Source organism: Loxodonta africana, chromosome 21 (genome assembly GCF_030014295.1).
Source record: "Loxodonta africana isolate mLoxAfr1 chromosome 21, mLoxAfr1.hap2, whole genome shotgun sequence".
NCBI lineage: Eukaryota > Metazoa > Chordata > Mammalia > Proboscidea > Elephantidae > Loxodonta > Loxodonta africana.
The window spans coordinates 50,498,176-50,520,321 of NC_087362.1; the positions used below are offsets into that span (position 1 = coordinate 50,498,176).

The following is a 22,146-nucleotide window of genomic DNA, read 5'->3' on the forward strand; positions in this document are numbered from 1 at the left end:
TTGTTTTGGGACATTTCTAAATGGCTTCAGAAAGTGACTAGTTCTGAATCAAAGCTTGTGTCTAGAATCATAATTAAAAATAATATTTAGATGATTCTGATGATTTATTTAGATTTTCACATTCGAATAAACATAGTTTTATGTGTAGATCTTCAAAGCAAATGTTTGGTGCTTTTATGCATTTATGAAGACCAAACCTCAAAGTACGAAGAGAAGAAAATTCGTCACAGTTTGGCATTTTGTAATGTAATTCAATAATGTCATTTAAACACAAACACATTTTTCACAAAAATGATGATGCCTTATTTCCAACTTTGAGAAGAAAATTTATTAGAATATGACCTAGGCATTAAACCCACTGTCCCAGAACAATAAAATATTTTATACAATATAGATTCCATAAAGCTTTTACTTTACGAAATGGGTGAAGAGATTCAGCTAATCACACAAAAACAACAAAATAACTTATCTTTCCAAAAGTCAAATATCAAAGAATGTATCAGAGACTTCACAGAAGGTTTAAAGTGACTATGAAAACCCGTTGCTATCGAGTCAGTTCTGATTCATAGTGACCCCACAGACAGAGCAGAAGTGCCCCACAGAGTTTCCAAGGAGCGCCTGGTGGATTTGAACAAAGTTATTATGGCTTCACAGTTGTATTCTTTCGGAAATAAGGTAAAAGTTTAACACAATTTTTTATCAACTCAAGCTCTAAATACTAGTGCTTGAAATGCTATATTCAATCTACATTATACATGAAATAACTCTTTTCACACACTGTAGCTCTAAATTCTATGTCAAGTACAGTGATAACAAAAACACATTTGCACCATCAACTGATAAATGAAAAAATTAAACGAATTTTGAAAATGTACCATTATCCATACGGAAACCCTGGTGGCATAGTAGTTAAGAGCTATGGCTGCTAACCAAAAAGCTGGCAGTTCGAATCCACCAGGTGCTCCTTGGAAACTCTATGGGGGAGTTCTACTCTGTCCTGTAGGGTCACTATGAGGCGACTGATTCAAAGGCAACGGGTTTGATTTTTCAGTTTTATTATCCATACAATGGAATATTCCAAAACCAAACCAAACCCATTGCTGTCGGGTCAATTTCGACTTACAGCAACCCTACAGAACAAAACTGAACTGCCCCCTATGGTTTCCAAGGAGCAGCTGGTGGATTTGAACTGCTGACCTTTTGGTTAGCAGCCGAGCTCTTAATCACTATGCCACCAGGGCTCCGGTGGAATATTATTCAGCTATAAAAAGGAATGGAAACCCTGGTGGCGTAGTGGTTAAGTGCTACGGCTGCTAACCAAAGGGTCGGCAGTTTGAATCCGCCAGGAGCTCCTTGGAAACTCTATGGGGCAGTTCTACTCTGTCCTGCAGGGTCGCTATGAGTCGGAACCGACTCGACGGCAGTGGGTTTGTTTTTTTTTTGGTATAAAAAGGAATGAAGTACTAATACATGCTGTAACATGGATCAACTTTCCAAACATTACGCTAAGTGAAAGAAGCCAGATAAAGGTCTTATATTATACGATTCCATTTATATGAAATGACCAGAACAGGCAAACCCATTGAGACAGAAGTCGATTAGTAGTTGCCAACAGCTGGGAGGAGGATGGAATAGAGAGTAATTGCTAATGATATGAGATTTCTTTCTGGACTGATGAAAATATTCTGCAATAATACTGACGGTTACACAACTCTGTGAATATACTAATATTTATTACAACACAATGAAATACCACTTTACACCCACTAAGATGATAGCAGAGACACAAACAAATACTTGTACACCAATGTTCACTCCAGCATTATTACAAAACCCCAATGTCCATCAACAGATGAATGGATACACAAAATATAGTAAATCCATACAATGAAAAACTATTCAGCCATAAAGAGAAATGAAGTTCTACCAGACTTAATGGTCTGACTGAGACTAGAAGGACCCCAGAGGTCATGGTCCCCAGATCTTCTGTTAGCCCAAGACAAGAACCATTCCCAAAGCCAACTCTTCAGACAGGGATTGGACTGGACTACGGGATAGAAAATGATACTGGTTAAGAGTGAGCTTCTTGGATCAAGTAGACACATGAGACTACGTGGGCAGCTCCTGTCTGGAGGGGAGAGGAGAGGGCAGAGGGGGTCAGAAGCGGGCCTAATGGACTGGAAAAGAGAGAGTGGATGGAAGGAGTGTGCTGTCTCATTAGGGGCAGAGCAACTAGGAGTATATGGCAAGGTGCATATAAATTTTTGTTATGACAGACTGACTTGATTTGTAAACTTTCACTTAAAACACAATAAAAATGAAAAAAAAAACAGAAATGAAGTTCTGATACATGCTACAACATGGATAAACCTTAAAAACACTATGCTGAGTGAAATAAGTCAGATACAAAAGGACAAATACTGAATATTCCCACTTATATGAAATACCCAGAAGAGTCAGTGCATAGATACAAAATTAAATAGTGGTTACCAGGGACTTGGGGAAGAAGGGATGGGACTTACTGCTTAATAGATACTGAGTTTCTATTTGAAGTAATGTAAGTAGAAGCAACCGGAATTCCTCATACACTGCTGGTGGGAGTGGAAAATGGCACAACTATTTAGGAAAACAGAGTGGCTGTTTGTTATGAAGTTAAACATTCATCTACCACACTACCACTCCTAGTTATTTAGCATAGGGAAATGAAAGCATATGTCCACAGAAAGACTTGTACCTGAATGTTCATAGTACCTTTAGTTAAAACAGGTCCCTGGGTGGTGCAAACATCTTATGCTTCGTTACCAACTAAAAGGTTAGCGGTTTGAATCCACCCAGCGGCACTGCAGAAGAAAGGTGTGATGATCTACTTCCGTAAGATCAGAGCCATTGAAAACCCTATGGAGTGTAGTTCTATTCTGAGCAACACACGTGGGGTTGTCATGAGTCAGAATCAACTCAACGGCAACAGGTTTGGATTTTGGTATGTATTTATGTATATGTATTTAAGCACAATATACACATATATAACAAAGTGGCTCGAAAGATATTCACAAAGATGTTATGAGCTACTAACTCTGGGTAGTTGTTGCTGTTTGCTGCTCTGGAGTCAGCCCCTGACTCATGGTACCCCCGATGCACAACGAAATGAAATACTACCCAGAGTACCACACCATCTCCATGATTGGTGAAAGAGCGGACCACTGTTATCCACGGGGTTTGTCACTGGCTGATTTTTGGAAGTGGATTGCCAGGCCTTTCTTCCTAGTCTGTCTTAGTCTGGAAGCACCACTGAAGCCTGTTCATTATCATAGCAACACGCAAGCCTCCACTGACAGACTGGCGGTAACTGCACGTAAGGTGTATTGGCCAGGAATCGAATACAGGTCTCCCACACAGAAGGTGAGAATTCCACCACTGAGCCCCACTGTCCCCCCACTCTGGGTGGTAGAAATACGAGTTTTCTTATCTTGCATTTTCTAATTTTTCTTCAATAAATATACTTGTATAATAAAGAAAATATTTACATTAACTTATAAAATAAATAATTGTTTTAAAAGGAGATTACAAAAGGAAGGGAATATTGTCACTATGTTTAACTCCAAGGCAGAATGTGAAGAGTGGAAAGAAAATGTGGGATCAGATAAAACTTGGGTTTAAATTCTAGCTTTATCAGTGTGTCTGAAACAAATTACTTAAATCTGCTAAGCCTGTTTCCTTACGAATAAAGCCAGGGCTAAACCATGCCTCCATCATAGGTGCTAGCAAAAATTAGACAAGTGAATGTACACAAAACATGAAATATATAGAACACCACAGAAATGGTAATGCTGACACACACCAATTTCTACCGTTGTTTTACACAGTAATTTCCTTCCAAGGGAAAGAAGCCATTTTTTTCTGGGACAATGAACAGCTGTTGCTGCTCACAGACCAATGAATCAGCAGACAAGCAGTAACACTAGGATGGTCATAGGTACCCACGAAAACAAGATACTCCACTGAAGAAGTATGTACTCTGCCTTTTAGTTACAATCATTTCTGTAGTCTATTTAACAGATTCTTTTAGAAGATACTTAATTCTGACTCATCCTTCTTCGGCCACATGCTCCTCCCTGTTTATAAATGCACAGTCAGCCACTGGCCTGCCAGATGATCACTACAGACAGTCATTCAATCCTGTTTGCCTCTGAATCATAATTGGGTTGCATATAAGTGTAAAAATAGCTTCTTCTTAGTGATTTAATGTAATTTACCAATCTACTTCTTACAGCTCAATAGAGAAATCATTCTGGATAACTACAGTATGTGCTTGGCACTTATAGACTATGTGTGTGTGTACGCACATGTGCGCATATACACACACATTCAATAAATGGATGCATGAACTAAACTCAAACTTTCTTCAGGAATAAATGAGACTTTTTTGCAAACTCATGAAAATCTAATAACGTGGCACCCTTGTGCTTTCTACATAATTATTTTGTTTTCATTGTACTTTTCTTTCCTAAATGAACGACCAAGCCAAAATTCTGACTTTCGAGCTTCAATTGCTGCCTCTTGTTTCGTCTGAGGCTATGCAATAAGGAGAGGTAGGGGAATCTATCAGTTATAGCCTCAGATAAAAATACTGCATCCAGGAAACAACAACAGGATGCTATCAAAAATGAACATCTGTAGTACAAAAGAGAGCTAGGAAATTAAATACATCATAGTAGAAATTAAGACTCAGTAAAAAGATTTTGAAGATGAAGCAGAGGAAACTGTTAAGAAGGCAGACCAAAAAGACCAAGTGAAAAAGAAAAAGACTGGTCCTCGCAGTCCAACATCCAAATAATAGGAGTTTCAGAAAAAGAACAGAGACAAAGAAAGGAAGTCATCCATGAAATACTTCAAGAAAATTTCCCAGACTGAATGATACAGAACTACCATATTGAAAAGGTCCACCAAGTACCCTACACAATGAATATGGATCTACGGTTGTTGTTAGGTGTCAAGTCAATTTCAACCCGTAACAATCCCATATGACAGAGTAGAACAAGAACTGCCCCATAGGATTTTCTAGGCTGTAAATCTTTACAGGAGCAGATCACCAGGTCTTTCTACTGCAGAGCCACTGGGTGGGTTTGAACCATCAACCTTTTGGTTAGCAACCAATTACATTGTATTGTTGTGCCACCAGCTACAATACCAAAATATAGAGACAAAGAAGACTTTAGAAACTCCTGTACGGGGGGAAACTGGTCACCAAACCCAAAAACCAATGCTGTCGAGTCGATTCCGACTCATAGCGACCCTATAGGCCAGAGAAGAACTGCCCCATAGAGTTTCCAAGGAGCACCTGGCGGATTTGGACTGCCAACAATGGATCAAAAATCAGAATGGCCTGAGATTCTCCACAGGAACATTGAAGGCAATCAGACAATGAAACGAGGTCTTCTTAAAGAAAATAATCTCAAACTTTAGAACCAGCCACTGTGCAGGAAAAATAAAGATCTTTTCAAACATACACATACTCAAAAATTTAGCTCTTGTGTGCTCTTTTCCAAAAAGTAACTGATCACCAAAACCAGGCTATAAATCAAGAGAAAGATATGGGATCCAAAAAAGAGAGGCATACTACAGGAGAGGGTAAAGACAGAACCCAGTATGACAGCAGTGTATCAGGTGTAGAGGCAACCAGTCTAGAGTTAAGGCACAGACATTTTGAAGGTGGTCTTCACCAAGACCCTACTTTTTAACCTAAGGGCAGAATGTCCACATAAGCCTGCCTAGATTATTTGTAGTATGCTTATCTTTACTGTGTGCCAATGAAGTTCCTGCCTTCCACCCTTTCCTGCTGCTACTAGGACCAGCTAAGGATACTTATTTCACCTCAAAAAGATGATCTGCACTGACCTACTTCTGTGAAAAGGAGGTAGGCCATGGTGAGCTTGAATACAAAGGTTGGTGAATACAAAGCAGCCCATTCCCTCTGACCTTATTTCTTCCAGGACTCCGGCACCTGGTTCACACTACGCCAAATGCCTCAACTCAAGTATGAGCCCTAGGATTCCCATGGCTCACTCATGACTCTGCTCATGGACTTCCCCAGAAGGGGCTCTTAAAAATTCTCAGGGAAGCTGAAGCCAGACTTGACTCTGAGATGCTATTCAGTTTATCTTCTCCTAGGAACTTTCATTTTGAAGTGACATTATAGCTTTTTATTTACACAGTCGTAAAGTTTGTGCTCACTAACTTTTCCAAAACCAAACAGTGCATTATGTGTGTATGTGTGTGTATATATGAAATAAAAAAACAGAGAAAAGGGAAAAAAGTTATCAACCAGGACAGTGGTTGTATGAAAAAAAAAAAAAATTTCTTATGCATTCATGAAGTTAGTCAACTCTCTCCCCTTAAAAATAATTAACGGAAATAAAACCTTTTCTTTAAAAATACAATAAGCCTATCTTTGAACTAAATGACTCTAAGGCTTCTAGCTCTAAACTGTATGATCCAATTATTAAAGTATTACAGAATACTTGAAACATGTTAAGCAAACCAGATTATATATTTCAATATACTAAGCTGTCACTAAGTGCTGGAAAATAAATATATTTTAGTTGAATTGGAATACTTAAAATATAAAGCTAACATAGCTTATTGTAAAGTGGCCTCCATTTCTCTTGGGGAAAATCATATTCCAGAGCATCATCGCAGGTATCTTGTTTTTGGAGTAACTACGTTATCTAAAAAGGAGAAGGAACTTGTCGAGCTTGAATAGGATTTCTCAAAGCTAGTATCAAGGAGTCCTGTGAACCCTGCCAAATTGTGGATGGTATATAAACAGACACAGTATTTATTCTGGGACAAAGATCCTGCAGCCAAGTAAGCAAAAGGCTCCAGAAGGAGCAGAGTCACAGACCTTTGGAGAAGGTCATTAAAAACAAGATTCTATCCCCGTACACCCATTCATTAAGTTAAACGCTGTTCAATTTTGCTTTGCTACTTTGTCTTAGGCATCTAGTGCTTCTATGACAGAAATACCAGAAGTGGGTGTCTTTAACAAAGAGAAATTTATTCCTCACGGTAAAGTAGGCTAAAAGTCCAAACTCAGGGCATCAGCTCCTGTGGAAGGCTTTCTCTCTCTGTTGGCCTTCTCATCAATGTTCCCCCAGACTAGAGCTTCTCTGCACAGGACTCGGGGTTCAAAGTATGCATTCTGTGCCCGGCACTGCTTTCTTGGTGGTGTGAGGTCCCTCCCCACCCCCCCTCCCCCGGTCTCTCTGCTAGCTTTTTTCTTTTATATCCCAAGAGGCTGCCTCAAGACACAATCCAATCTTGTAGACTGAGTCCTGCCTCACTAAGGCAACTGCCACCTATCCTTCCTCATTAACATCACAGAGGCAGGATTTACAACACACATAGGAAATCACCCAATACCGGGAATCAAGGCCTAGCCAAACCGATACACACGTTTTTGGGGGGACACAATTCAATATCCTCTGAAACTCAATACGTAAGATTTTTGTTTTAAGTACAGAAGTCCAGGAAGTGGGAAAAAATGAACACACAACCTAAAATTTTTTAAAAGTACCTACTCTGATGACATATGCTTTAAAACTACTCACTGATACCCGCTGCTAAAGTTATTTGACTATCAATTAAAATGATAAACGTCATAAACAAAGAGTTTAATCTTTGTTTTTGGAGCCAACGTATTAAAACTAAATAGTACATTCAATTTCCACAGGAAAATGGTAAACAAACAGTAGCACTGTAAAGTTCACGTTTCAGTTTATAAAATATTTTTTCATACTCTGTAACTCACAAATTCAGATCACATAGTAAGCACACACACAATCATTAATTCAAAATCCTACTGAGGTTATGAAACACAGATTACATGCAAAAATCATTAATCTGACCACTCAAGACAAATAATTTATAGTCGGCCATAGTCATTTGCATTAATTTGAGGTAAAAAATAATTGGAAATAGGTCCTCAGAGGAATGATCGAAGGAATTGAAGTTGCTTGGTCTACAAAAATTTAACCCAAGCACGGTTAAAATTTTTATCAGTTGCTTTCCTTGTCTTCTGACAGTCAAATTAGAGGAAATCATCTTAAGTAAAGAAGAATTAAGTACATCTTGGCTGTCAGGGTCTATAACCACAACAGGATAGACCACTTGGGAAAGATGTGGTGCTCCAACACGTGCATGGCTGCCTGAAGTGAAACTGACCTAAGGCATGCTATAGCCTTGATTGAATTAGCTATATTCTCACCCTATAAAACCGAATAGCTTAACTTTGGGTAGAGTTTTGCAATTTAAAAGGCATTTTCCCATGTTCTGGTGCCTCATTTAATTCTCACATGAGGTGTATGAATAGGGCAGATATTCTGATCCCCATTTACAGGTAAAGAAAAGTTATGACTGTCTTTTGACTCAAATCCAGAGATCTTTCCCCCATACTGTATTATTTTAAACCTCTCCTGAGAAAGACCCTTATTAAGAGCCCATGTAGACAGCTCACTAGACATGTGAGTACAGAAGTTTCAAATATATTTGAAAGACTGGTTATAAACATCTGTGCCCTGACATGATCTTGCATAAAACACCTATTTATGGTTAATTATCCAATAAGGAGCCCTGGTGGCACAGTGGTTAATGCGCTCAGCTGCCAACTGAAAAGTCAGCAGTTCAAACCAAAAGCTAGCTGCTCCACAGGAGGAAGATGTGGTAGTCTGCTTCAGTAAAGATTTACGGCCTTAGAAACCCTATGGGGCAGTTATATTGTCCTACAGGGTCGCTGTGAGCCGGAATCAACTCAACGGCAGCAGGTCCAGGTCTAGGTCATCCAATAACAACCACGCAGTCACTGGGTGGCAGAGTTAGTGAAGCAGTTGACAACTAACTGAAAAGTTGACAGTCCAAACCCACCCAGAGGCACCTCTGAAGAAAGGCCTGGGATCTGCTTCCCAAAAGTTACAGCCTCGAAACCATACAGAACACAGTTCTACTCTGCAACACATGGGGTCACCATGAGTCAGAATTAACTCAATGGCAACTGATACTGGTATCCATTAACATACTTTCCTTAGTGAAGACCCTTGGTTTAAAAATAGTCTATTTATAGAACCATAAGGCAGAAAGAATGAATTAAAGGACTGATTTAGCCAAGCCCATTTTCTTAAATCATAAAAACATATTTAAAATAAAAATCAGACCCACCTGGAGCAAAGGAGAATGAAGAACACCAAAGACACAAGGAAAATACGAGACAGAAAGGGCCACATAAACCAGAGACTCCATCAGCCTGAAACCAGAAGGACTAGACAGTGCCTGGCTACCACCACTGACTGCCCTGACAGGAAACACAACAGAGACCCTGATGGAGGAGAAAAGCGGCGGTGGGGGGGGAGGGGGGGGGCGGGGAGAGTCGGGGAGGCGGATGACTCAATTCTATTAAAAAGACCAGACTTAATGGTATGACTGAGACTGGAGGGACCCCAGAAGACACAGCCCCTGGACTCTCTGTTAGTCCAGAACTGAAACCATTTCCAAAGCCAAATCTTCAGACAAAGATTAGACTGGACTATAAGGCATAAAACGATACTCCTGAAAAGAGTGCTCTTAGCTCAAGCAGACCAAACCAAAACCAAACCCACTGCCATCAACTCCATTCCTACTCAGAGACCACATGAGACTAAATGAGCAGATCCTTCTGGAGGTGAGATGAGAAGGCAAAAGGGACAAACGCTGGCTGAATGGACACGGGAAATCCGGGGTGAAAAGAGGAACGTGCTGTCACATTACAGGGAGAGCAACTAGGGTCACATAACAATGTGTATATAAATTTTTGTATAAGAAACTAACTTGAACTGTAAACTTTCACTTAAAGCACAATAAAAAAAAATAAATATTAAAACAAAACAAAAATCAGAATATGGAGCTTCTTGTTTCCTCTCTATTAGGATTCTAATTTTTTTCTGAGTTCACTAAAATTGGTATCGTGGCAGCTGCCGCTATGATAGCCCCTAATGATCCCTGCCTACTGATATTCACGCCTATGTGTAAATCCCTTCTCTCCTTTTGAGTGTGGGCTAGATTCAGTGATTCTTTTCTAATGAACAGAATAAGACACAAGTGACTCAGAGAATAGGTCATAAAACAGGTCATACATTTTTCTTTCTTTCTTGAATTACTCATTCTGGCGGAAGCCATCTGGTAAGCAGCTCTACTGAGAGACCCACATCGCAAGCCTCCTACCAACAGTCATGTGAGTGAAGGTGGAAGTGGATCCTTCAGCTCCAGTCAAGTCTTCAGAGACTGCACAGCCCCAGCCAACAGCGTGACTATAATCTCACGAGAGACCACCTGGCCAAGTCACTTCCAGATTCCTCATGCTCAAAAACTAAGTAAGATAATAAATGGTTATTGTTTTTTAAGCTACTAAATTTTAAGGTAATTTGCTACACAAGAATAGATAATTAAAACAGACCTAATCAACAATTCAGAATAACAATTTCTAAAAAGAATTAGTTACAATGCTATGCCTCCACTTTAGCTCGAAAAAAGTGGATTTTGCTGACATTAGACAACTATTATTTCAATATTAAAAAAACTTCACAAATAATTTTTGATCATACAACAAGATTATTTTCTGAATGTAAAGAAACTGATTTCAAAAATTCATTTTCTAGTTATATAATTTTATTCATGGTAAAAATTCATTCTCTAAATTCTGTCAAACACTATAATCCAGATTTAACCAGATTTTTAATTCCTGATTACAGAGAAACATATTCTATTAATCTATCCAATCAAATAAACTCTGCTCGTCCCAAAAAACTTTGATTTTATATAGGAGTATCTCAACCTACTTCTGAAAATCATCCACTGAAAACCTTACGGAGCGCAGTTTTACTTTGATGAAAATGGGGCAGTTGGAATCGACCTGATGACAACTTGTAGTGTTGTGCGTATAAATACGTATCAAAAAATCTTCAAAAGTTAAACCAGTCTGACGACCTGACATACAATATTCAACTTACATAATGGGTCAGATATACAGATTTCAAAGTACTATTTTTAAAAAGCCTAACTGTAAATCAATATAACTTACTTCCTAAGGGCTTTAATTTCCTAATAAAATTATAGACAAAACATTTAATCTCTCCACTGGCATGATATCAATTAATGATTCATTTCTCCTTACAAAAAAATATGAACACAAACGGTTTGGCAATATAGTAACTAACTCGCTACAATGGAAAATGCTTCACAAACTGGAGCCTGGGAAAAAGACCTAGAAGTCCAACATACAGAGGCAATTATTAAGGATATGAAAAGAAATGAGATACTCAAGAGAGACTATGAAAAGAGAGGCAGGCTGGGGTCACACTCAGAGCAAAGCCTCCCTAAAGAAGATGGATATGCTGTAAAATTAGGCTTATGGAAGAGATGGTCAGACATGTAGGAAATGAAACATAAAAACCAGGAAAGCTGGACTGGACCAAAAGCAAAGAAGTTTCCGGGATAAAACGAATGCTTCAAAGGTCAGCGGAGCAAGGGCGGGGGGTTGGGGACCATGGTTTAAGGGGACTTCTAAGTCAATTGGCAAAATAATTCTATTAGGAAAACATTCTGCATCCCACTTTGAAATGTGGCATCTGGGGTCTTAAATGCTAATAAGCGGCCATCTAAGATGCATCAATTGGTCTCGACCCACCTGGAGCAAAGGAGAATGAAGAACACCAAGGTCACACGACAACTAAGAGCCCAAGAGACAGAAAGGGCCACATGAACCAGAGACCTACATCATCCTGAGACCAGAAGAACTAGTTGGTGCCTGGCCACAATCGATGACTGCCCTGACAGGGAGCACAACAGAGAACCCCTGAGGGAGCAGGAGATCAGTGGGATGCAGACCCCAAACTCTCATAAAAAGACCAAACTTAATGGTCTGACTGAGACTAGAGGAATCCCGGCGGCCATGGTCCCCAAACCTTCTGTTGGCACAGGATGGGAACCATCCCCAAAGACAATTCATCAGACATGAAAGGGACTGGACAGTGGGTGGGAGAGAGATGCTGATGAAGAGTGAGCTAATAATATCAGGTGGACACTTGAGACTGTTGGCATCTCCTGTCTGGAGGGGGAATGGGAGGATAGAGAGAGTGGGAACCTGGCAAAATTGTCGCGAAAGGAGAGACTAGAAGGGCTGACTCATTAGGGGGAGAGCAAGTGGGAGTACGGAGTAAGATGTATGTAAACTTATATGTGACAGACTGACTTGAATTGTAAACGTTCACTTGAAGCTCAATAAAAGTTAAAAAAAAAAAAAAAAACCAGGAAAGCACCACCAAACACATGAAAAGACGCTCACCACCATTAGGCATCAAAAACCAAACCTGTTGCTGCCGAATCCATTCTGACTCATATCAACCCTACTGGACAGAGTAGAAGTGCCCCAACAGGTTTCCAAGGACCAAGTGGTGGATCTGAACTGCTGATCTTTTGGTTGACAGCTGAGCTCTTAACCACTGGGACACCAGGGCTCCAGCTCATTAGCCATCACAGATGTAAATCAAAACCACAGTAAGATACCATTTCACTCCTACTAGGATGGCTAAAGATTAAAAAAAAAAAAAGAAAATAACACATTTTGCCGAGCATGTGGGGAAACACGAACTCTTACCCATTGCTGATAGGTATGCAAAATGGTATAGCTGTTGTGGAAAACAATGTTGTGGTTCCCTGAAAAACTAAAAATAGAAATACCATCCCCATTAACCTGCTGCCATCAAGTCAATTCTGACTCACAGCGACCCTACAGGGCAGAAAAGAACTGCCCCATAGGGTTTCCAAGGAGCAGCTGGTGGATTAGAACTGCTGACCTTTTGGTTACCAGCTGAGCTCTTAACTACAATGCCACCAGGGCTCCAGAACTACCGTATGACCCAGCAATTTCACTTCTAGGTATATACCCAAAGACTTGAAAATAGAGACTCAAACAGAGATTTGTACATCAATGTTCATCACAGCACTATTCACAACAGCCAAGGTGGAAACAAACTAAATGCCCATCAATAGATGAATGAATAAATAAAATGCTGTACATACGTACAACAGACTACTACTCAGGTAGTAGGAGAAATGAAGTCTTGATACATGCTATAATACAGATGAAGCTGGAAGACATGCTGAGAGAAAAAAGTCAATCGCAAAAGGACAAATATTGTATAACTTCGCTTAGATTAAGGACAGAGACGCACAGCTGATTATGGTTGCTGTAACTGCTGTCAATAAGTTGTACAACTGTGAAAAGTTGAATCGGCAAAAGCGGTTTACAGATATATTTACAACGATGACCAAAAAATAACAACAACAAAAAAAATGTAGCGACCAGAAGAACTAGTTGGTGCCCGGCCACAATCGATGTCTGCCCTGACAGGGAGCTCAGCAGAGGACCCCTGAGGGAGCAGGAGATCAGTGGGATGCAGACCCCAAATTCTCATAAGAAGACCAAACTTAATGGTTTGACTGAGACTGGAGGAATCCCGGCGGCCATGCTCCCCAGACCTTCTGTTGACACAGGACAGGAACCATCCCCGAAGACAACTCATCAGAAATGAAAGGGACTGGTCAGCGGGTGGGAGAGAGATGCTGATGAAGAGTGAGCTAATTATATCAGGTGGACACTTGAGATTGTGTTGGCAACTCTTGCCTGGAGGGGGGATGGGAGGATAGAGAGAGAGGGAAGCTGGCAAAATTGTCAAGAAAGGAGAGACTGAAAGGGCTGACTCAAGACGGGGAGAGTAAGTGGGAGTAGGGAGTGAGATGTATGTAAACTTATATGTGACAGACTGATTGGATTTGTAAACGTTCACTTGAAGCTTAATAAAAGTTATTATAAAAAAAAAAAAAAAGGCACCTTGAAAAAAAAAAAAAAAAAATGTAGCTGCTGAGGCTGCTTACGTACAACCAAAAACCTCACGGAGTTGGTTCCTTGGTTTGGACGTTTAGGGTCATGGTTTCATAGGACATCCAGTTAATTGGCCTAGTAATATGTTCAGTGCATCTGTTGTACTTCCTAGTTTGTTGCATAGTGCCTGGGGTCTTAAAAATTTGCAAGCAGCCATCCAAGGCACACTAATTGGTCTCTATTTGCCTGGAGCAACAGAAGAACGAGAGTCAGGAACAGGAGGACTGGAATGTGTGCCTAATCGCCTCCATGAACAACTGCTTCCTTTGCCACAAGACCTGGAGAGCTGGAGGGCGCCCAGCTATCACTACTGAACACTTTGATCAAAGATTCTATAGAAATCATCCTAATCAAAACGGAAAAAATGCAGAACAGAATTTCAAATTCTCACGGACTCCAGACTTCCTGGAGCCATGAAGGTTAGGTGAACCTCTGAAACTACTGCCCTGAGATAATCTTTAAAACTTAAACCAAAAATACCCCTTCAAGTTCTCTTAAAACCAAACAATAGTTTAGCTTAACCAGTAAAAAAAATGTCTCCCTTGAGCATTATGCTCTTTTAAGATCTACATGGGATCAAGAAGCCCTGGTGGTGCAGTGGTTAAAGTGCTTGGCTGCTAACCAAAGATCAGTAGTTCAAACCCCCAGCTGCTCCACGGGAGAAAGATGTGGCAGTCTACTTCCGCAAAGATTTACAGCCTTGGAAAACCTATGTGGTAGTTCTACTCTGCTCTATAGGGTCACTATGAATTGAAATTGACTTGACAACAATGAGTTTGGTTTGGGATATGGGACCAAATTGATAACAGCAATTTGAAAGATTAGATAGGAACTTTAGGAAGCAGTGAATTCATGTTAATGGGAGAGGAACAACTCAGAAAAGGGGGGTGAGAATGGCTTCACAACCCAAAAAATGTAATCAATGTCACTAAACAGTACACGTAGAAACTGTTGCACTGTTGTAAAAAAAAAAATTTTTTTAAGAAAACAAAGAATTTTATGAAGGCGTTTTTACCAATACCCTCAAACACTGAAAAAGATACTAACCTGTTGCTGGACAGAGCAGAACTGCCCATATGGTTTCCGAAGAGTGCCTGGTGGATTTGAACTGCTGACCTTTTGGTTAGCAGCTGTAGCTCTTAGCAAGTACACCATCAGGGTTTCCGAAAAAGACACTAATAGCCTAATTTATTATGTCTATGTACCAGACACCGGAGACCTACTGGCGCAGTGGTTAGGAGTTACAGTGAGCTATAGCTGCCAACCAAAAGATCGGCAGTACAAATCCACCAGCCACTCCTTGGAAATCCTATGCTGTAGCTCTACTCTGTCCTATAGGGTTGTTCGGAGTCCAAACTGACTTGATGGCAACAGGTTTGGTTTTGGGTTGGATGTGCCAGATACCATTCCAGGTCACTTACATACACGTAATCTCTAATTCTCCAATAACCTTATAGGTTAAACTCTTTTCTCACTCCCATTTTAGAGTGCAGAAACAGGTTCAGAAAAGTTAAATAATTTGCCAAGGTCACAGGTATTAAGTGCCAAAGGCGGAAAATTAAACCCAGTCACTCAGTCCAAATATATGCTCCTTTTCTCACGGTGCAACATAGTTAAGAAAACATCTCAGCAAAAGAAGCTACACAAACAGCCAATGAGCACATAAAAAGATGCTCAGCATAAAGGAGAATGAAGAACGCCGAAAACACAAGGAAAATATTAGCCCAAGAGACAGAAAGGGCCACAAAAACCAGAGACTCCACCAGCGTGAGCCCAGAAGAACTAGATGGTAACCCGACTACAACCAATGACCGCCTTGACAGAGAACACAACAGAGTCCCTGACGGAGCAGGAAGAAAGTGGGGGGGCCAAACTCAATTCTAGTTAAAAGACCAGACTTAATGGTGTGACTGAGACTGGAGGGACCCTGGAAGACAGGGCCCCCGGACTCTGTTAGCCCAGAAATGAAACCATCCCTGAAGTCAACTCTTCAGACAAAGATTAGACTGGACTATAAGACATAAAATGATGCTCCTGAAGGGGCTGCTTCTTAAGTAGACACACGAGACTAAACGGGCAACTCCTGTTCAGGGGCGAGATGAGAAGGTGAAAAAGGACACAGGAAATCCGGGATGGAAAGGAGGAGTGTGCTGTCACATTACAGGGAGAGCAACTTTGGTCACATAACAATGTGTATAAATTTTTGTATGAGAAACTAACTTGAACTGTAAACTTTCACTTAAAGCACACACACACTAAAAAAGATGCTCAGTATCTTTACCCATCAGGGACATGCAAATTAAAACCACAATGAGATTCCATTACCACTTACCTTAACGGTCAAAGTTAAAAAGTCTGACAATGCCAAGTGTCAGCAAGAATGCAAAGCAAATTGAACTCTCTTTCATTACTGGTAGAGTATTTGGCAGTTTCTTATAAAGTTTTACACTTATACAGCCTAGCAATTCCACTCCTAGGAAATTTACCCAAGAGAAATGAAAAAATACGTGCACAGATTTTGTACACGAATGTTCATAGCAGCATAAGAATTAGCCAAAAACTAGAAACAATCCAAATATCCCAAGGTGAATAAACTGTAGTACATTCACACAATGGAATACCATTCAGAAATTAAAAGGAATGAACGCTGATTCAACTCAACTTTATGCTAAGCAAAAAAGCAAATACAAAAGAGTACATACTGTACAATTCCATTTATATGAAATTCTAGAAAAGGCAAAACCATGTTAGAAACAAGATCGGTGTCTGCCTATAATGTGGACGGGTGGGTGGAGGTGGGGAAGGACTATAAAGGAGCATGAAGGAACTTCCGGGGGGTGATGGAAACGACTGTGGTGGTGTTTACATGGATGTATACATTTGTTAAAACTAAATTTATACACTTGAAATGGGTGTATTTGATCATACGTAAAGTATATGTCAATAAGGTTAATTTTTTGTAAAAGGCCACTGAACTCTTGAGATGAGTAGACAGAAGGTCATTTATGAAAAAGCAGAGCCATAACTTAACAAGTTAAGGGTGGTGATAAGGAAATGGAAGCTGCAATAACAAGCTACCACTGCAAACTCACATGTCCTAAACGAACCTAAACTGCTCCTCTTAACTGTTCTGCCCATAACCTTTCCCATCTCAGATGACAGCAATTCCATACTCCCTGTTGTTCAAGTCAAAAAAGCTGGAGTCATTCTTTACTCTCTTTCTGACACCCCGCATCTAATCCATAAGTAAGCCCTGTTGGCTCTACCTTCAAAATACATCCAGATGATGACCACTTCTCACTGCTACCACCTTAATCTCTTGCCTAGATTACTCCAATAGCCCAACTAGTCTCCCAGATTTACCCCTGCCCCCTACAGTCTATTATTAGCCCAGCAGCCAGAGTAATCTTTTCAAAACCCAAGACATATCGTATCACTCATCTGCTCAAAAATGTACAACTACTCCCCATTTCACTCAGAATAAAAGTCCATGTTGTTATAGTGGCCTACCATAGTCACATGAATTGGCTCCCTGTTACCGTCCTGATCTCATCTCCTACTACTCTCCTCCTTGCTCAGACTGCTCCAGCCACATGCTGGCATGCTTGCTCTCAGCTTCAGGGCCTTTACAATGGCTGTCTCTTCTGTTTAGATTACCTTTCTCCCCTGCACAGCTTATCAATCCCTAACCCCCTTCAGGTCTCTGCTCAGGTATGTCCTTCTCAGTGAGGTCTACCCAGATCATTCTATTTAAAATTGCAAACCTCCCTATACCTTGCACTCACTGATCTCCCTTATCCTACTCAACTTTTCCTTTTCTTCCAAAATACCACTTTGTAACATAATGCATAATTTATTATTCCTCCACTCCCTCCATAAAAGGGATCTTTGTTTTGTTCACTGATGTATCTCAAGTTCCTAGGACAGTGCTCAGTTCAATAAATACCTACTGAATACATTAATTTTTAAATAACTGTGTCAGGTACTGGTAAGCACTTTACATACACTATTTCATTTAAACCTTAAGGCAGCCCTGGGAAGTATGCATTATCCTCAATTTACAATTTAGAACCATAAAGGTTAAATAACTTGCCCATAGTTAGAGTACTAAATGTAGCAGTAAAAAAAAGAAAACAGGATTTAACTCAACTATGCATAACTTCTAAGTCTTTAACCACTACAGTTTTCTCAAGGTTTTGAGTATAAACGGGAAGAGGACTAAGATGCTTCAAGTAACTAGGTTGAGAGAATAAAGAAGACACTGATTTGGGATCCAGAGGCAAATAATTAATTTTGGGGGGAAGCTCCTTCAATTTTCTTTGCTTCTAGTCCTAGTCCTGTGGAGGCAGAAATAAAAGCTAATGGTTATTATTACAAAGACACCATAAAAAGGGAGCAAGAGAAATAAGAGACACCTCCCCCAGCCACAGTCTGAGCTCTATGGATGAGAAAACACAGGTCAGCGCTTTTTCTCTAAATTCACTGGAATGCTTTTCCTCAGTGGCATGGAGCAATACATTAGCAGTGTTTTTTGCCTTAAAGTGTTTTTTTCTTCTAGATCCTGTTCGTATAATACAAGTGTTGGCAAAATTATTTTTGGAAATTACACGATCTATATGTAAGTATTCACAGACTTAAATCTGTGGGAAAGATACTGATTTCTGCCAGTGTTACCATTTTTGGAACACAGCCACACTTGTTTGTTTACATATTGTCTGTGGCTGCTTTCACACTACAAAGGCAGAATTGGGTAGTTGCAACAGTGACCTTAAGCCCACAAAACTGAGAATATTTACTCTCTGCCCTTTACAAAAAACAAACTAGTACTAATAAAATGTAAATTTCCGGATGGTTCGCCAGGCCTTTCTTCTGAGGCACCTCTAGGTGGACTTGAACCATCAACCTTTAGGTTACCAGCCTAGTGCTTAACCATCTGTGCTACCCAGGGATTCCCCCTTATATATAAAATTATCAAATAGTAAAATCTGGACAATTTGCTTTTCATTTTCCAAGCAAACAAACTAATAGAACAGGGAAGCAAATTACTCGTAGATTCTTACACATTTTAAAAATCCTATAACCTATCCTCCCACCCTCCAAAGATATGTTGTTTGGTTTGTCAGCCACAAAGGATGAAACCTAATATCATAAAATTAAAGAAAACAAAAACTCTTCATTGTATAGGTAAGATCAGAAATCTTTTTCTTAACACAGCCTAATCAAGAAATCTTTCAGTTTTCTCAAAGGAATATTTAGATGAGTCTTAACGTTTTGCAACTAAAGTGACAGGCTATGCTATTCATGACTACAGTTAGAAAAGTAATTTAGCAACTTGATAAAGACAACTGTATGTAAACAAACTACAAAGGAAAACAAGAAAAATACTGAATATAAAAATTAGGTCGGAATTTTTCAAAAATGTTCTTTAAAGTAAACAGCAAAGAGCAACCAATCTTCTCCAGCCATGGAGGCTGGGTGAAATCCTGGAACTACGGCCCTGAAATAAGCTTTAAACCTTAAACCAAAAATACCCCCAAAGTCTTCATAAAACCAAACAACAGTTTAGCTTAACCAGTAAAGAATGTCTGCCTTGAGCACTGTGCTCTTAAGACCTATCTATTTGGGATCAAACTGCCAACAGCAACTCAAAAGATTAAACAGGGACCTCAGGGGGCAGCGAATTTATGCTAATAGAGAAGGAACAACTAGGAAAAGGAGGGTGAGAATGGTTGCACAACTCAAAGAGTGTAATCAATGTCACGAATTTACATGTAGAAATTGTTGAATTGGTGTATGTTTTGCTGCCTATATTCTCAACATCAAAATAAAATCATTAAAAAAAAAGAGCAACCAATCCAAGATATTATTCATTAAAACTTCACCAAAATCACCTAATACATTTAACTTAGAGTTTAATAGGCATCTCAGCTTTTTCACATCTTCAACCTAAACTTCTGACATAAAATTCTGAAGGTATTTATTGATTTTCTAAAAAGAGTCTCCTCAAAACAAAACAAAAAAATGATTAAAATTTTCACATTGTTTTCCTCAAAATTAAATTTGCTATATTAACAGAATTAGAAAGTCACCCATGAACTATTTCTAAATACTCAGTTTTAAGCCTACACAGCCTTTTTCCACTTTTCTCTTAATTTCATTTTTTTACAACACTGTAGTCACACACATTTTAGTAAATACAAAGTGTGTCAATACTTTTAAAGGAATTAAGTTTTAAATATTACATGTAGAAAACATACTAATCTCTTTAAGGACTAGAATATTCCATGGTGAATGTTATATACAGGAAATTAATAAGTGATATAAAAAAAATTCGACAATGATTTTAAGAAAACTGTATTATATCTTTATAATAGAGAATGAAAACAAATCTGATCATATGCCTGTGTAATAAGACCTATGATTATTAAAATATACAACCTGAGATAATCTCTAATGAAACAATCCACAATATTTCAAATTGCAAATAAATGTTTCCTACCTTGCCTGCTTCTCTTTCTAAGTCGACATACTCCCGGCTAGGTGTTTGTCGTTGTTCTCCCTGCCAGCTGGCCGGAAAAAACTGGAGAGACAGATTGGTTCCTGTGGCCACAAAAGCCTTTTAGAAAAATCAATACAAACAGGATCAGGAGCAGGACATTACATAAATTATGCAGGCAGTCATTTATTTTTACATCAGTTTATGTCTTAAGCCAGGCAGCACAGAGAATACTTAAAAGTAAAAAACATGCACTCATCATTTTTCTAAAGTATTAAGTTACAAACATCTGATTCCACTTTGCGGACATTTGCCATTGGCTGCTTAAATATAAAATCAGACACAGAATCAATTCTTTCTTTCAGGTCATTTTCTGCTGACGTTAGGATCGCACATTGCTAATGTCTCACTAGACGCCACCACCCTGCATTTAAAAACTCAATTTTTAAACATGAAAATCTCTGAAGACCTAGAGATTTTGAATTTTAAAGCATTGAAATTTAAAGCATTTGTACAATTTAAAGTTGTACAAATGAGACAATTTAACTCTTGATCTTCCCAGCTCAAAGAAGCACCATGCTCTAACCTCCATGTTGAAAAATGCACTTGGGACTATTGCTCCTGTGATAAACCATACATTAACATGTACAGTATCTGTCAGCTAAAACCTTAAAAAAAAAAAAAAAAAACCTTGGGTAATGCAAAAATACTCACTTTCTAAAACCTGACTTTAAGAGAACTGGATCCAACTATAACAAGAGTGTTCATCTAATATTTATAAGATTTGGATGACACAGCTCAACAGACAGAACAATCTAAAACCATTTCAATAAAGTGTCATGCTGTGTAGCCCCTGAGCAATTTAACTCTATATTTACTTCCGCCACGTAAAAAAATAGGAATCGACTCAAAGGCACTGGGTACTGGGGGGGCCTCTCTTCCTGAGGGAAATTCAGAAATAAGAAATAAGCAAAAAAAGTTTTTTTTTGAAACACACTTTTAATCATCTAAATGTAAACTCTTCTTTGCTAAAACCATAGAAAGTTTTTGCTTGTTTTATTTTACTAATTAAAGCTCTGACACATAATTTATTACCAAGCAGAGTCTTCATCTGAAAGCAAAGGGTTCACATTTTGGGTAGTTTGTTTAAAGCCGTCAGCTGCTTCAGCTCTCTAATTCCCCTGATGATTAACAGCATAGATTCTTTAGAGGTAAAAACTATATTTCCTATTTTTACTCTTGGTATTGTAGGTACATCTGTCAACCTAAGTGCTACATCTCTAGACTTGTGTGATGGCATTTCCCTAAATCAACTGGGCTACCCTTTGATTGTGGCAAATATTTTATGTGAATAAAAACTTAAAATTTTTTTTTACCTGCACTTTTAGCATAAGTTTAAAAATCAGTCAAGTGAAATGAAGAAAATCAGCAACAGCACCATCAACACCAGTTCAAATGAAATAGACTCTGGAGGCAACTGTCCAGTCTGTGTGACATGGGGCAAATACTTAACCTCTCTGTGCCTCAGCATCCTCACAAGTTAACGTGTGCAAAATGCTTACAACAGTACTTACTGAGTAAATGCTATTTAAGTATTTGCTAAATATAGTAAGAGAAATAACTTTGAGCTTGATTAAAAAAAAAAGTCAAGTTTTTCAGCTTCAAATAATGGAATTCTCAGAAC

At 39.1% G+C, this 22,146-nt stretch overlaps 1 protein-coding gene across 4 annotated transcripts in view; it reads right to left on the bottom strand.

The window, feature by feature from the left end:
• Nucleotides 1-22,146, bottom strand: part of CBFB (core-binding factor subunit beta) — a 71,659-nt gene that overhangs the window by 45,782 nt on the left and 3,731 nt on the right. For all 4 annotated transcript variants that reach the window (XM_064273936.1, XM_064273937.1, XM_064273934.1 and 1 more), the window contains exon 3: nt 20,466-20,582. In XM_064273936.1, coding sequence (XP_064130006.1) covers nt 20,466-20,582 — 117 coding nt within the window. The remainder of the gene's footprint in view (nt 1-20,465; nt 20,583-22,146) is intronic.